This window comes from Aptenodytes forsteri, unplaced genomic scaffold, assembly GCF_000699145.1.
Source record: "Aptenodytes forsteri isolate BGI_AS27 unplaced genomic scaffold, ASM69914v1 Scaffold283, whole genome shotgun sequence".
NCBI lineage: Eukaryota > Metazoa > Chordata > Aves > Sphenisciformes > Spheniscidae > Aptenodytes > Aptenodytes forsteri.
The window spans coordinates 495,253-512,013 of record NW_008794167.1 but is presented as its reverse complement, the minus strand read 5'-3'; the positions used below and the strand labels follow the sequence as shown (position 1 = coordinate 512,013).

Below are 16,761 nucleotides of genomic sequence, written 5' to 3'. Positions count from 1 at the left end.
GGGCAAGGCTGCGGCTGGGGGCAAGTGGGGTGAGCAGGGAAGCAGCTGGGATCGAGCGGGATGGGCAGGGGGCTCGGTAGCAAGGATCGAGTGGGGTGAGCAGGGCTGTGGCTGGGATCGAGTGGGGCGGACAAGGCTGCGGGATGGGATCGAGTGGGGTGAGCAAGGGCCTCAGTAGCAGGGACTGAGTGGGGAGGGCAGGGCTGTAGGGTGGGATCAAGTGGGGTGGGCAACGGGCTCAGGAGCAGGGATCGAGTGGGGTGGGCAAGGCTGTGGGGTGGAGTGGGATCAAGTGGGGTGGGCAAGGCTGTGGTTGGGATTGAGCAGGGTGGGCAGGGGCTCTGTAGCAGGGATCGAGTGGGGTGGGCAGGGCTGTGGGATGGGATCGAGCGGGGTGAGCAGGGGCTGTACGAGTGGGTGTCGAGGGGGTGGGCAAGGGTCTGCCATGGGACCGCATGGGGTGGGCAGGGCTGTGGGACGGGATCCAGCGGGGTGGTCAGGCACGCACAGTGGGACTGAGCAGGGTGGCAGGGGCTGTACAGCGGGGACGGGGGAGTGAGGTGGGGTGGGCTCTGCCATGGAGGGACGGGAAGCGGGGCCTGACCTGGCAGGGCACGTGCAGGCAGGGACGGAGCCCACGCTGGGGCAGGGGCCGGGCATGCTGGGGGTGCCGGCAGGACCGGTTGTGTCCCACCCCTGGTGGGCTCCCAGAAAGCTGAAACAGGGCACTGTGCTTTTGGTCCAGGTGTGCCAAGAGCAGGCAGGTCCTTGAGGAAAAATACTCTCTGCCCCCTCGTGTCAGGTAAAGATCTGATCCACCCATCGTTGCGTCTCCCATGCCGCTGCGTGCAGCCCAAGAGAGTTTGGCTGAGAACTGCCCGCACTCCTTAACCGCTGTTTCGGGCAACCCAGCCAAGGAGATGGGCAGCTGCAGGCAGCACTGTGGCATACCTCGTCACAGCCCCAGTGAGAGCGTGAACTAACGAATACCTCCCGTGCTGAATCATTACTGTCTGCGTTGATGAGTAGCGTGAGACAGGTTTCTGGAGGATTGAAGGGTTGGTTACAAAACCAAATCCTTCTAGTGTAGACACGTTTCCTGGCCCTGAGTATCAATTCCCAAGATCTGGAGTACATCTTTTTGTACTGTTAAATGTTATCGTACCAAAATGCAATTTTTCACTCTTGAATTCTGTGACACGATTATGACTATGTAAATTATGATAAATCATGTTTGGCACCTGTTTTATAGGTATATTCTTAATGCATACGATAGCTGAGATAAGCTTTAGGAATAGCTGTCTTGTTTTAGTCCTTTTCAGGACATCTTGTATATATTCAGGTGGCCATGATGAAACAAGAGGCTGGTTCTTCCTGCAGAGAAAATGACACCACATCTGCCATGACTAGGGTAGAGATACTTTGCTGTCACTCACTCTTACCATGCATCACTGATGTAAGATGCTAAAGCTGTTTCACTTGAATACATGGAAATCAGACTTGAGCAAGGAAGGCCAAAGTGAAATGAAAGCAACAGTGCCCATCCCAAGCTTTGTTCACAGTTCTGAAACAGGAGAATAAGTCGGAAGTGTGATGGTTGTTAGGATCTTGCTCCTTTTCAATGTGAAAATCATGCAAACGCTAATGAGAACTAACAGTTTAAAGAACCTGGTGTTTTCTCTTTTAAGAGGAACAAATGAAGACAAGGAATCACATGAAAAGACTATTTCTCAATGCATTCTTCTGTTTAGAAAAATTATTGTCTGCCTTTTTGTTTTTCTTTTTTAAAGATCACTGCTGAGAAAAATGACAGCTGGCTCTGTCTCAGTTCCTCAGGTCATACCACTTCGAATACCTCTTCCAGGGAAGGCTAAACATGAAATAGACACAAATACTCTCGTAGAAATAAAATCAGGTATGAATAAGAGCTTTGACTCTATGTAAAACCTTTTCTTATGTGTTCATTTGAAACTTTTAGCCTCTATACTTTTGTTTGCATTTAATTATGATTTTTATGAATGCCCACTTCCTTAAGGAACTTACAAAATTAACCAACATGTTTTGATACACCAAATATACTTGCACTTAATTTATGCATTCAAACAATATTATTGACATGAGTTATTTCATATGTTAGCAGTCTTAATTGCGTCCAAGGTCAAGCTCTTAAGCTGTCGCATTTCACTTTGACTGCAAAACCAGTGTTTGAAAGTATCATGTGCCAGGCTCACTCCAAAGGTTTTCCTTACAATTTTTGAAATGACACCTTTCACCGTGGGAGAAAATCTTTTTTCTGTCTTTAGAACGGACAAGCTGTTGCAGTTTTCATACAAAACAATTGCACAGCTACTTTATGAAGAGAAATATTGCTTATAATGAAATTGTGTTTGTTGAGTAATTTTTCGTGGGAGAAACAGTTTTGGTCTCAAACATTCAGCCATTTATGGAACTGCTTTATTTTGTTTATGTGAGAAAAATCAAGCACAGTAGTGAGTACTTTGAAGTGTAGAGCTTGTTTTTCACAGGTTGAATACAGTTTGGCTAATTACTTTCTCTCTGTCTTTCAGATACACCTGAGGTCTCCATTTATTACACTTTAGACGGAAGTAAACCAGAACTCATTAGGAAACCTGGCTATGGAGAGCATAACACTTTTAAGTATAAGGGTCCTATCATATTACCAGTTGGGAAAATAATGGTCAAGGCACTGGCAGTTACAAAGTAAGTATCCTGTTTTATTTTAGTTGTATTTTGACAAGGGACAGATATCCCAGTCATGGATTGGAGCCATGCCGTTTAAAGTACTCCATACCTCGCAAACGAGAGATGCTCCTTTCTCCAGCCAGTTTGCAATCTAAGTGATCTTCATGGGTCGCATTGACTTCACTTTCTCATAACACTTTTTATCCATTAAGTGTTTGTGCAGTTGGATTATCTCTTGGATGTTTATCTCCTGGGCTGTGGATGTAGGCCAATGATCCGTAGAGGCTGTGGGTGAGAAACTAATAAAATATACTATACTTAGAGCTCAATCCTTTTGAGCATGATCATAAAAAATGCCAGAGGAACTAGTATAGTGTTTTCTGGGGTCATCCAGTGATTCAGCAGATTTATAGGAGTTCGTCTTCCCAGGAATCTGCTTAGTTTCTCTTGAAGAAGCACAGAATGCTAAACCTCACAGCTTAAGTACAATGTTAGTACAATGGCAAAGTACAAGGGTAAAGTAAAAAAACAATACATAGAAGGAAAACTGGATTTTGCTGCACAGCCACTGACTTTCTCCAAACTAACTTCATGCTTAGAGACAGAGAGAGGACACGTATTCTTTGTCTATACCCTGTTGTATTATCTTTTATTTTCAAGGGAGCGGAAACTTCCACTCCAGCTGGGGATTTGTGCTTGCTGTTCCCCACTATTAGCACCCGCAGGTAGCTTTTGCTTGTGTCTGCACTGGAATATAACAACACAAACCTAGGCCTATGTGTATTTTCTGATATCACTACCTGGATTAACACTTGTTTCCAGTATGTTTTTATTGAGACATTTTCAGGTGGGCTAAATAGATGCTCTAGAACGACAATAAATCCTAAATGAATGCTTTGGTCATTTACGGCCATTTTAATGTTACTGCTGTAATTTAATAAATGGTAGAGCATGACAGTTGTTATATCAAATGAGCAGGATGCTACCTGCTGCTTGACTGCGAAAATGAATATGGTATTATGAATGGAAGAAAGTCTTGATCTCCTCTATTTTCTGTGATGCTGGCAGACAGTAGCTACCCCAGAAAGCAGATATAGGAGTGTCAAGAGTTTTACATGTAAAAGATGTTGAAGGATTAAAATATTCATACATTTTATTGGTAACTTCTTAGTGTGCACATTTTAAACTGAAAATACATTTAAAAAAGAACAAAACAAAGCAGTAGTTACTAAGAGTATTGCCCAGGATTATACTTATTAACTGAATTAATGACTCACAAGCTTGGAAGAGGTGTACCAGCAAATGAGCCATGTTCATCAGTGATTTACTTTTTGCTACGCATGGGTTTGTGGCCTGTGTATAGTTTTATGAACATTGATTTTCAGGGACGGCAGGGAGAGTACAGTTGTAACAAAGGTATTTCTGGTAGACTACAAGCAACCAAACATCCTCTTCTCTGTTGAAGACAATGACAAGAATTTCCTAAAAGATATCGCCACACAGGCAAGTTTTAGCAAATTTAACTCCCTGTCTGAATATAAAATGTTGTATGTATGGTATTACTTAGAGATTAAACCTTGATGCCTATACTTTTTATATATTTTACTACCTCTGCTCATCTTTGCTGCCTCAGTCCTTTTTGTAACACTAAAATTTCAAGGGGACAATTTTTTTTTCTTCTTCACTGGTCTTTCATTACCAGTTCAGGTCAAATATTTTTAAAACACATTTATCATTTAAGATTTTCAAATGCTTGCCTTGAAAATAAGCATGTACTTTTAAAATCATAACAAATAACTATAGCAGAGAGGATTAGAGCAAAACCAAATATTTCATTTGGAATTCAAATGGAATTACTTTTTAGGAGAGGGAAGGTGGGATGTTTACTACAAAACCAAAGAAGAATGGAGTGAATGTGGAAATCAAGCCTGCCTGGAGTGAAGCACCCCAAGATTTTCAAGGTACAGTATTACTTCATAAGACTGAAATAGACTTCTGTCTTAGCTGAAAATAGGCAGTGTAAGGTTTTCCTCTTATATCATTGGTAAAATATGGGTAATTTCAAAACCATCTCAGAAGACAGAACATCCTCTGGGAATTCCAATTTCAATTGCTCAACACTGTCAATAGAGAACAAAAATTAACTTCCATACATATCACACTACCTCTTAAAACATATTAAAAAGTCATTCATTTCTGAGCAACATAACAAGGCCCAGTCTATATTTCCCTTTGTGCCAGAAAATGTTGTTAAATTGATGGGATTGCAAATCTTTTACAGAGTTCTTTACTGATATTTGCTTGCAGTAAGATTCCAAAATAAGTACACAAAGCAGAAATGAAAGCTTGACCCAGATTTTCTCTATAGATGAAGCCTGTTATTCCATGGTTAACGGCAATGGGACTGTTTAAGAGCAGGGAATTGTATTAATGTTTACTCATTAATTTACTCTTAGGAGCTGGAGTATATTTGAGCATGCAGGAACGAAGAAAACTGTAAATAGAGAAAAATACAAAAGTAAGCTCTTTCAGAGAGGAATGAGGTTTCTTCTAGTTTAATTTCCTGTAATTCCGTGCAGTTTATTTGAACCCAAAATCTGGATGTCAAATACATTTTTAAATATGCTTAGCTATTGGCATTTAAAATGAGAGTATGTAATATTCATGTTAAGATATATGTTAACTGCATGAAGTGAATGACAGTGGAATAACAGGATTGTAATTTTAGACTTGGAAACAGAAAGAAAGACTGCTCACAGGTCCCTGCAAGGACCACAGCTCCTTGCCAGTCATTTGGAAACAACAGAGTATGGAGAGGAATCCATCTCAGCCCTACCAATAGAGTCCTTACAGGTAAGCAAAGGGGTGTTGAGGAAAACTGTAAAAGGCTGTCATCAGAACTGAGCTCTCAAAAATACAGATGTGAAGATTTGTGATCATTCTGATATAATCTCTCAGAAATTAATGCCTTTGGCTGTATTATACAGTACTAATTTAAATTTACTGGTAATGACACACTGGAATAGGAATGCCCAAAGCCGTACACAGTTACAGTAAGGACAAAACCAGGCAAAGCAAATTAACAATGCCTGCGTTCCTACTAATTCTCTTCTAATACATTACTGAATCTGCAATTAGCAAATAATTATTGCTATAGGTTGGCAAGTTGGTATGTAAAACTTAATATTCAGTAACACTGTCTTGGAAGTAAAGAGCAAGACATTGATTTATTTTTATTGGTAGAAGCTGTGGGTCCTTAATGCAGCTAATGGGGGAATCAAGAGTAGCAGATATTCCTTAAAGTAATGCATTTCAGTGCCGTTTGTCTCAAATAACATCTTTAGCTGATGTAGCTACCCTTATATGCGTTTTGCAAATACGCACTTACTAAGGCTAAAGAATTACCTTTATTTCAGTTTGCTAGTTCTTCTGCAGTGACTAGCCGGAAAAGCTTAGCAAGCACACAGGTGGCAAGGATCCAGAGGGAAACAGATTTCCTCAAGTAAGTGACTTCTCCTTTTTACATATTTGTCCTTGGAAAATAACTGAGCAATTGCCTTTTGCAACCAAGTTGATAATACTGTGGGGCTCTATAAAAACGAGGAAAGCAAAGACAGACACTGGCTCATAACTGGAGAATGTGATCTAGGTAGGGCTTTGAAAATTCTTTCTCTTATATATAGTTTTATTTACATCTCACCATACACAGTTATCAACTATCTTATCATCCTTTAAAAAAAAAATTCCTAATACCTGTAGGATCAGAGGAAAAGCTGTCTTTTCACATTAGAGTACAGCCCTCACTGCTGTAGGTTAAAACTGCTCACTGGAGTAGTCTCACAGAACATTAGTGCTTATCAACATTGAAAGGGTTATGTGACCTACATCAGTGGTTCCCCATGTTGCAGCAGCAAGGCCTGATACAGACTGCATGTCAGGAGACTTGTTTACCTCACATGGTGAGGAAGAAAGTATGAAACTCCATAGCAGCCAGAGAGCTTTCTACCTTGCAAAGCTGTTTAGAGTTCAGAACCTCACATCATGGATGCTGGGGCATGGTCTGGTGGACCATCATAGCTTGGAAACCACAACTAAGAAATCAGTGGCCTAAGTCCTGTCACAATGGGTTCCAGATTAATCATTATTATGCAGCAGTACAATACCAAAACAAGCTCAGCCAGTTTGCTCTTATTTTCAGATGTGCACACTGTTCTGCACCTCGCCTGTCTGACCCCTTGGCTCACTTCTGTCAGGAATGTGGATCTCCTATCCCACCCGTGCCAGTACGTCGCTTCCCACCCCCTGAAGGGGCACAGGTCAGCAAAACATCATAACAAACAACAAATCCTCTTTGGAGAAACCAACTTCCTCAGCAAATTACACATTCAGTACTGGCAAAACCATTATTTAGTCACACTTTCATTTGGGAAGCTGATTGCTTTATTTTGTTCAATACCTTTAGCAGTGGACCCGATGTAATTCTTAAATGATGGGCAAAATTAACTATAGATTGCTTCAAGTGCCTTACATTTTAATAAGGATAACAATGAAAAAGTAAATTGTGCTTTATTCACTTGTGCCAGGAAGCATCACCGAATTCAGATTCCTCCTCATCCTGCAACAACAACCACTGTATCTTCAGGACCTGCATATGCATCTTATTCCATTGCTAACTAGTGCAGTTAGTTAGTTAGTAACTAGTGCCTATGTCATGGCTGTAGAAGATCCATCTAATATGCCTGAAACATTAAACGGTGGCATGTGTGGGCATATGTAAGAGCACCGAGTTTTTACAGTGATGCCTGTAACTATCTTCTCTAAGCTCTTCCCAAGAGATAATAACCTGATCTAACAAGTCAATGGTGTATTTTTTTTCCTGTATCATCAGAAAGTTGTCTTGTCTGGGGCAATGCTGTAGTTTCAAGTGATGGCTGAGAATATTCAGCACCTCTTTAGATTAGGTTCATAATTAGGAGGATTTGAACTACCTGCACATATTTTTATAGTAGCATTTTAAATTTACTGAAAATTAACTTAGTACCTTTCTGGCATATTTTTAGTAGTCAGTAAAGCATTCTCTTTCCAGTTGTCTTCATATTTTCTCAATAGCCTTTGATCTTTAAGGATCAATATCAGTATCTGTTGCTGTCAGTTGCTATGTTTCCAGTGACTTTGCTGCTGATGTAGACTCTAACCAGGAAAATACTGAAAATCTCATGATAACCTTAATGATCTCATTATGGTCCTTAACATGATGTGATGTGGCTTTTTCTTCAGATGGCACCATGTCTTGAATGCAGACATCTTGTGCCAATGAATACACCCACGTGCATTGTATGTGAGTCGCCAATAGCTCCACAGCTGCAGCCCCAAACCAACAACTGCATAAAGGTACTTGAGAATAAATACAACAAAATAGCAATTTACCTCCTGGCATGCATTCTTCTAACAGATGACTTCATTACAAATATTTTGATCCAACTTGGGTTTGTGTAATTACATTATGACAGCTTTAAGAGTTAGTAGGATTAAAAACACCTTGAATAGAAACAATCATTAAAGGTAAACCACATAAGCTCAGGAAGGCATGCTGAAGAGCACATCATGTAGCAGTCTGAATGACAGGAATGCATGCACTTGTGTTCAGTAGAGAGATATTCTATGATTCTATGATTTATGGCCTTAGTATTACTAAGCATTTTAAATTTATTAAATATGTCCTCATTACTCTGCTTACCTCATTTGATTGTAAGTGCTTAGCACAGATGTGCTGGCAGGACTGGGGCAGTGGGTATATGCCCCAAACTTTAGAGCGCAGTCTTGATCAATGATCCAAAAGTGCTGGTGGTCTTAACTAGACAAAACTTGCCCTACAAAATACTCCCTACCCAGGGGTATGGGGACCCAAGTAGGCACCCTCCTCGATCCCCCCAGTCAGGGGAAAAGGTGCGAGGAGGAGAGGACTGATACTGCATGTCCACAATTGGTTGCAGAGCTGGTGTCAGCAACAAGGTTTTGGTTTCTATGATAGTGGACCCTGTTTGAGGATCAACATCTCCTTAGGAGAGATGGGACCCACCTCACAGGGCAAAGGTATCGTTGCCAGCAGGAGAGCTGGGCTAGTAAGAAGGGTTTTAAATGAGAAACAACAGGGGAGGGAGGGTTACCAGCAGCCCTGTGAGGGTATGATGGACAGGGCTGACAAGCAAAGGGTTTTGGGTGATGTGGACAAAAGGGAACACTTAATCAACAAAACAGAGCTTAAGTGAGGTTGCCTCAAACATTTGCATGTAAGCAAGGAAGTGCCTATAAGGCAGCATGATGGGGAAACTCCCCTAGACCCTTTCTGTGAAATCAGCATGCTGGGGTCCTTCTCTGAAGCGCCTGTACACTAACGCAAGCAGTATGGGGAGTAAACTCAAGGAATTAGAGATCTGTGTGCAGTTGCAGGGCTATGATCTTGATACCACGGAGAAGACATGGAGGGATGGCTTGCATGACCGTATGCGTGACATCATAGTGGGTGTCTGCTGTAGACCACCTGACCAGGAAGAACCAGTGGATGAGGCCTTCTACAGACAGCTAGAAGTAGGCCCACATTTGCAGGTCCTGGTCCTCATGGGGGACTTTAAGCACCCTGATATCTGCTGGAGGAACAACACAGCAGGGCAGAAGCAATCCAGAGGTTCCTGGAAAACATTGATGACAACTGCTTGATACAAGTGATACAGGAGCCAGTGAGGAATGGTGCTCTGCTGGGTCTCATACTTACAAAGCAGGAAGGGCTTCCTGGGGATATGAAGGTCAAAGGCAGCCTTGGCTGCAATGACCATGAGATGGTGGAGTTCAGGACCCTGAGAGGAAGGAGCAGGGGCAAAAAGCAAGATCACGGCCCTGGACTTTAGGAGAGCAGACTTTGGCCTCTTCAGGGATCTGCTTGAAAAAGTCAAATGATATCCTGGGCTGCATTTAGGAAGTGTGGTGCCAGCAGGTAAAGGGAGGTGATCCTTCCCCTCTACTCAGCATTAGCAGAGGCTGTATCTGGAGTACAGTGTCCAGTTCTGGACTCCCCAGTACAAGAGAGACATGGACATACTAGAGAGAGCCTAACAAAGAGCCACTAAGATGATTAAGGAACTGGAGCATCTGGAGGAAAGACTGAGAGAGTTGGGACTGTTTAGTCTAGGGAAGAGAAGGCTTGGGGGAATCTCATCAATGTATATAAATATCTGAAGGGAGGATATAAAGAAGACAGAGCCAGGCTCTTTCCAGTGATGCCCAGTGACAGGACCAGAGGCAATGGGCACAAACTGAAACACAGGAGGTTCCCTCTGAACGTCAGGAAACACTTTTTTATTGTGAGTGTGACTGAGCACTGGCACAGGTTGCCTAGAGAGGTTGTGGAGTCTCCATCCTTGGAGATATTCAAAAGCCATCTGGACATGGTCCTGGGCAAGCTGCTCTGGCTGGCCCTGCTTGAGCAGGGCGGGGTTGGACCTCCAGAGGTCCCTTTCAACTTCAACCATTCTGTGGTTCTGTGATAATTGCAAGGGAACATTTTTGGAAAGAGAAGGATGCTGAAAGGAAACTATTGACTGAAGACTATCAGATAACAAAGGAGATTGATAATCTGAGGCAGTTACCAGCTTGATGTCAAAGTAGATTATAGACATTGGCCAAATTTAATGTTTTATGACAACCTTCATGTAGGTGCAAAGACAAACCTGAACTAATTGGTGCCAACAATCAAAATATCAGACTCATTATTCTTAGCCCTGGTGGAAACTGACTTGTTGATAGCGACCGTGCTAAGATCTTTTAGGACACCCTCCTGATATATTATTATTATTATTATTATTATTATTAATTTTCCTTGCAGATAGTGGACTACCTGTTTTGTGTGAGTGCAGTGACTAAGCAAACTGACACTAATACATAAAAAGATCTGGAGGTATTGATGCTGGATATCCTGAGGGAACTGTACCGTAGTTTTAAAAAAATTGTCACGAACATACGTAGATTTGTGATGACCAGGCAATATGGCCTAACTAAAGTCTGAAGCCCACAGCACAGACTTGAAGGATCTGCAGGGCTGAATAACCACAGCACTTTGTAAGATCAAGTCCTCTTAGAATCATAGAATCATTAAGGTTGGAAAAGACCTCTAAGATCATCGAGTCCAACCATCGACCCAACACCACCACCCACTAAACCATGTCCCTAAGCGCCTCATCTACTCGTCTTTTAAATACTTCCAGGGATGGGGACTCAACCACTTCCCTGGGCAGCCTGTTCCAATGTTTAACCACTCTTTCAGTAAAGAAATGTTTCCTCATGTCCAATCTAAACCTCCCCTGGCACAACTTGAGGCCGTTTCCTCTCGTCCTATCGCTTGTTACTTGGGAGAAGAGACCGACACCCACCTCGCTACAACCTCCTTTCAGGGAGTTGTAGAGAGCGATGAGGTCTCCCCTCAGCCTCCTTTTCTCCAGGCTAAACAACCCCAGTTCCCTCAGCCGCTCCTCATAAGACTTGTTCTCCAGACCCCTCACCAGCCTCGTTGCCCTTCTCTGGACACGCTCCAGCACCTCAACGTCCTTCTTGTAGTGAGGGGCCCAAAACTGAACACAGTATTTGAGGTGCGGCCTCACCAGTGCCGAGTACAGGGGCACGATCACTTCCCTACTCCTGCTGGCCACACTGTTTCTGATACAGGCCAGGATGCCATTGGCCTTCTTGGCCGCCTGGGCACACTGCCGGCTCATGTTCAGCCGGCTGTCAACCAGCACCTCCAGGTCCTTTTCCGCCAGGCAGCTTTCCAGCCACTCTTCCCCAAGCCTGTAGCGCTGCATGGGGTTGTTGTGGCGGAAGTGCAGGACCCGGCACTTGGCCTTGTTGAACCTCATACAGTTGGCCTCGGCCCATCGATCCAGGCTGTCCAGGTCCCTCTGCAGAGCCTTCCTACCCTCGAGCAGATCAACACTCCTGCCCAACTCGGTGTCGTCTGCAAACTTACTGAGGGTGCTCTTATTATTGTTGTTCACAGTCTTCAAATATTATGTGAAATATATTCTTTCTCTATTTAAAGGGTAAAGTAATTTGTCAGGCGTGTGGCACAGGAAATCCTCTTCACCATAAACACTGTGTGACTTGTGAAAGCAAACTGCCTGAAATACAGATGGTAAGGCTTCTTGCATCAATCACACTAGGGTTAATCAAATCAAAGCATAACATTATTTTCCTTTGGAAAACTGAAGTCATATCCCTGTGTGCCTATGTTACAAAAGCAGAGAATCCCTCCCCCATGCCATATTCAAGCCCAGTACTCCCACAGATGCTCCATCACAAATGTCCAGCTAAACATAAGCGTATCGTATACCTTTAAGTTTCTCCTGTGGAGGTCGGGATTGCAAATGCCGTTGTGAAAGCTCAGAAGGCTCTTAGAAAACAGGTAGTCTTGGCTCCAAGGGAGTCTTGTCTGTGTTCAGATTATTTCCAATTGCAATAGAAAACTTGCGTATATACATCAGGAAGATCATTCTCGTTGATTTCAATTATTTTGTGAAAATAAAATATTCTTTTACATTATTTTTCTTACCTCCATTTGCTGCTTCCCCTGCGTGCATACAGCTACTATGCTTGTATTTGGCTGTGACTCTGCACAGAGGTGAGAAAAGCAACAGTAAATGTTCCCCCTAAAATTGCTGTCTGTTTCAACTCCCCATTTAGCTTGCTCATTTGGTTCCTTAGAAGAATTTTACTTTCACTTCTGAAGATAAAAGTCTTGTATGAAAACCTTATGGTACATTTAACTTCTCCAGGTTGTGATAAATACAGAAATGAGAGAAGAATAATGATCTGCAAGTTAAAATCTTCTGATTATATTGGCAACATCCTGAGTTCTAAAACTGTCAGTAGCTAGAGGCAAAGGTCTCTTGTATAGCCACTGAGGTGTCATTTCAAAGTGAACTTCAGTAGGAACCTGTACTTACCTGAGATAAACATATGTTTAACTGCTTCACTGAATATAGATATTAATATGTAGCTGCATACGTAGTTAGGCATATGACTTGAGTGGTGAGACCTGTAGTAGCTAAGAGAGAAAGTTAAATGCTTAATGAATTATTATTAATAGTAATCAGAATTTTACTAATAGTAGTGATTAATTAGTGATAACAATAGTCATTCCTGAATAATTAATTAGTAATAATGCTGATATTACTATTAATGGTTATTAAATAATTTAGATTTAGAACATGTTTAGACTTGTGCTCTTGTAAATTTTATCTTCCAAACAAACCCCCAAGTTACATAATTCAAATTGCAATGCAGGCCACAGATGAAAATAGGGCTATTTCATCTTTGCTTACTTGCTGTTGCGGTGTCTGTAATCAAAATAATTTTCCTTGGGTTCTGTTCCTTATCCATATTCCTGACTTGCAGAGAAAATCAACTTCATAAAGCCCTGAGGCAAAACCTAACAAAACATTTTAAGACCTATTTGTCCTAACTAGGATCTATAATCAGCCTCTAGAAGTTTCAGCTGAAAAATCTGTTTTCTTTTGCATACTCATATAAGTTAATTGTAGTAGGAAAGCTAGGTAATATATAACTTGTATGAGGTAAAAGAGTGCAAAAAAAAGTTTATGTAGCAAATACCAAACGGAGAGAAAACTCATTGTCTGAACACGCTCTCCCTGCCATACTACTACAAAGAAAGGTACAAAGAAAAATAGCTGTTTGTGTTCTGGATTTGAAAATATAAGTTATCAGCAGAGAAACCTCCTCTTAACTTTGAGTGTACTTATACATGGGGCTATATTAATAAATACTCAGTGTAAAAGGACACGATTGATAAGGAAATAATTTTTTTTTGCACTCAGTTCTGCTAAAAATATTTAAAAATTAATTAATGCCACATTTTACTGTGGTTTTGTAATGAAAAAAATTACAGGTTAGATCCAAGTCAGTCTGTTGCTTATTCTAAGTTGAAACAATTCTTTTAGGCTGAATATTACTTTATGTTATCAAAGTAGCTTGCTTTCCTCTTTCAGCTTACTTGGCTTGTGAACTTTTCTTCATAAGAAGTATTTTCTCCCTAATGTTTTTTTTGTTTTATTAGCCCATGTTTGGAGGAGACACCCCCTCGCCTTATCCCAGTAAGCAAAGGAAGACAGTTTCGTGCTCAAAATGCAATCATGTTAACCAATGGGATGCCCGTTTCTGTGACCGGTGTGGAGCCAAGGCACGTGCTCTCAGTGTTTGCGTTGACAAATCTGTTTTTACTCATCTGTGACCTGCAGCAATTTCAAACTTATCTTTGCAAAACTTTTGTCAGTTAGTACATAGCTTATTATTATCAAAATACTTGCTTAGAGCACATGGGATTATACAAAGAAAAATTAAAGGCTTAGATGACATCCTAACCCCATGTCAGTCAGCAACTTAAGGGTTTAGAGATGTAAACAAATTACCATGGGTCAACGAGCATCAGCTCATTGCATCAGTTCAGATGCAGTAGCTGTGTACTCTGCCAAAGTAACTTATCCATCAAAGGTTAAAGTATAGGCTAACTTAATGCAAGTTTTCCCATGTCTACTCTGGGCTATGATCACCTATACAGGTAATCAGCAGAGATGAGATGATGCATGCAATTTTTTTTGGCTGAAGGCCTCATTAACTTCACTGAAGACAAGTACTTTCTCTTAACTGCTGCTCAGTAGAGCTTTTGCATGGTACAATCAATGTAAACAATTTGCTCTGGTATATATTTTTGTAAGTATAGTGTTTCAAGCTAAGATCACACTTGGGGAGAATTTTTTTTTTTTCCTGTGAGCTGAGTCTACATAAAATTTTAAACACTCCCCTATATGCATACATAACCATTGGTCCTGTACTGTACCAGGGGACTTGGGGTGGTGGGGGTAGCGTTAGAATTGAACAGGAAAGAATTGCAGTCAATATTCAACGTCAGAGCACACACTAGTAATGACAGGGCTCTGCCAAAGAAAATAAATATTTTTGAAAGTGTATGTTAAAAAAATAACATACCAAAATGCTAGATCTGTCTGAAAAAATGTTTGCCTCCATAGCACAGTGCTGAGATAGCTGAAGATTTACTGTATTGCATCTGCCAGTGTGTTAGCAGACTGGTATCCTGGTTAATATTTCTAATCTAATAGCTTTAGGTAGTGCTACTTTTTCTTCCTTTTAATTCATGTCACTGCTTTTATCTTTCCTGAAGCACGCATCATGTGTTTCTGTAGTGACAAGCGTTTCATTCAACTTTCCAGCCTGGACCTCCTCCATCCTACTTTACTTGTTTCAAGTGTGGTACAAGCAACCGTCCATACGCCCGCTTCTGTGGGTCCTGTGGTGTTTACATAGAGCCCCCATCAAGGGTGGGTTCTCAGAACGGCAGTCTCACGGATGCTGGGGACTCACTGGGATTTTCTGAGGTAAGACACACAGTATTATAAAGCCGGGCTTGAACACAGCTAAAAGGCTAGTCCACTGCAGGTATAGATCAGCACAACTCCATTCATTTCCTCTTTGAGACAACGTTGTGGTCTGTGAGCAAGCTGAGGGCAAAACCGAGGATATGTTTATTCTGCGAACTGCTTTCTGCCAAAACGTAGCCTTAGCCAAAGGCCTTAATCCAGCCTTATTCTAAATAGGAAAGTGAGAAACAACCAGCTTTTCAAAAGTCTTAGCTCTTTAAGTACTTTTATCTTATTACTTGTGAATTGTGTCCTGCCGATACAAGGTATTCTTTCATGCATATGTAACAGTGCTTTGAAAACTCTGTTTTAAGAAAGACCATAATACTTAGCAAGGCCAGCTTTTGTCCTACAAAAGCATACACGTCATTCTGCTGGCAATCATGAAGAGTTTTGCTTTTGCTTGAATATTTGTGATAAGTTGCTTCATTGTTACAGACTGGTAATTAAAATCAAGAATTGTTACTGATTCTTCCCGCTAGCTTTTTCATTCCTTTACAATTTTGTATACTGTTCTAGTTAATTTCTGCTTGTAAGCCATTTAATTATATCTAATTTTATTACTTACACTTTTCCTTCCCCTCACTCCCCACAGGCTAAACAATTTCAAGCTCAAGTTGCCTGGCAGCCTCTTCCTATTTCCTTGCCCAAATCAAGGGCAGAACGAAAAGAAAGAGAAGATAAAGGAACCCAAACCATTGGACTTTTTTACCCATCTAGCAAACTGTTGGAAAAGAAGGAGCTTGAGCTGATTTCACAAAAAGAAAAGCTGGAAAAGATGAGTGATCATAAGCCTCTCCTGACGGCCATTAGTCCTGGAAAAGGTTAGTAGTTTTGATTTTATGTTTCTAAACAAAGCTGCGATATATGACCTTGCTTTTTCTTGAAAAGATTATAGGCTATGGAATGTGGCATCAGTAGAACACTGATTTACATCTTTACAAGTTTGTCTTCCCACCAGTCACGTGTAAATGCAGTGCCTTAGAATTCAGATCACTGATCTCCACCAATAACTAAAAGAAAGCCTATCAGCAATATCAAAATTATGGTTACCTGTGCAAAATTATTACCCCTGTGCAGCCTCAGTAATTTGCTAGTAGTTTGATTTCCTCAGATCCTACAAGATCAGGAGTAGGCATCCTATATTTGAATTGGAAACCGCTGAACAACCACCCCACCTCCCAGCACCCTCCCCACCCCACGCAATATGAAGCTCAGTTAGTACTGCGATAGCGCCTGCTGAGAGTATGGTTAAATGAAACTCTGAGACACAGGGGATTGTAAGTCTTGAAAAATATGATGAGGCTTGTCTACGTGAAGAACTTGTTTGGGGTGCTGTTGTGGAATAAATTATAGATGTTTCGGAAGCGAAGGAAACTAAAGTAGAGAAAGGGATTCTTAACAGGATTACAAAAAAATACGGTTGGTAGAAACCTTGAGAGCTCTTGTAGGCTCCATCTTCCAGCCCCACAAAGGTATCAGGACATCTACGTCACTCATTGCAGAGACCGTCCATGCACAGACTAGTGTATCGGTACTGCAAACGATTTTGTTTCAC

At 41.5% G+C, this 16,761-nt stretch overlaps 1 protein-coding gene across 1 annotated transcript in view; it reads left to right on the top strand.

The window, feature by feature from the left end:
* The first annotated feature begins 1,798 nt into the window (after positions 1 to 1,798).
* Positions 1,799 to 16,761, top strand: part of DZANK1 (double zinc ribbon and ankyrin repeat domains 1) — a 28,936-nt gene continuing 13,973 nt past the window's right edge. Inside the window, exons 1-12 of the mRNA XM_009281563.2 lie at positions 1,799 to 1,915; positions 2,601 to 2,721; positions 4,089 to 4,206; positions 4,568 to 4,664; positions 5,432 to 5,556; positions 6,120 to 6,205; positions 6,902 to 7,019; positions 7,981 to 8,094; positions 11,792 to 11,884; positions 13,826 to 13,948; positions 14,997 to 15,161; positions 15,799 to 16,027. Of these exons, the coding sequence (XP_009279838.1) occupies positions 1,807 to 1,915; positions 2,601 to 2,721; positions 4,089 to 4,206; positions 4,568 to 4,664; positions 5,432 to 5,556; positions 6,120 to 6,205; positions 6,902 to 7,019; positions 7,981 to 8,094; positions 11,792 to 11,884; positions 13,826 to 13,948; positions 14,997 to 15,161; positions 15,799 to 16,027 (1,498 nt within the window). The 5' untranslated portion in view covers positions 1,799 to 1,806. The remainder of the gene's footprint in view (positions 1,916 to 2,600; positions 2,722 to 4,088; positions 4,207 to 4,567; positions 4,665 to 5,431; positions 5,557 to 6,119; positions 6,206 to 6,901; positions 7,020 to 7,980; positions 8,095 to 11,791; positions 11,885 to 13,825; positions 13,949 to 14,996; positions 15,162 to 15,798; positions 16,028 to 16,761) is intronic.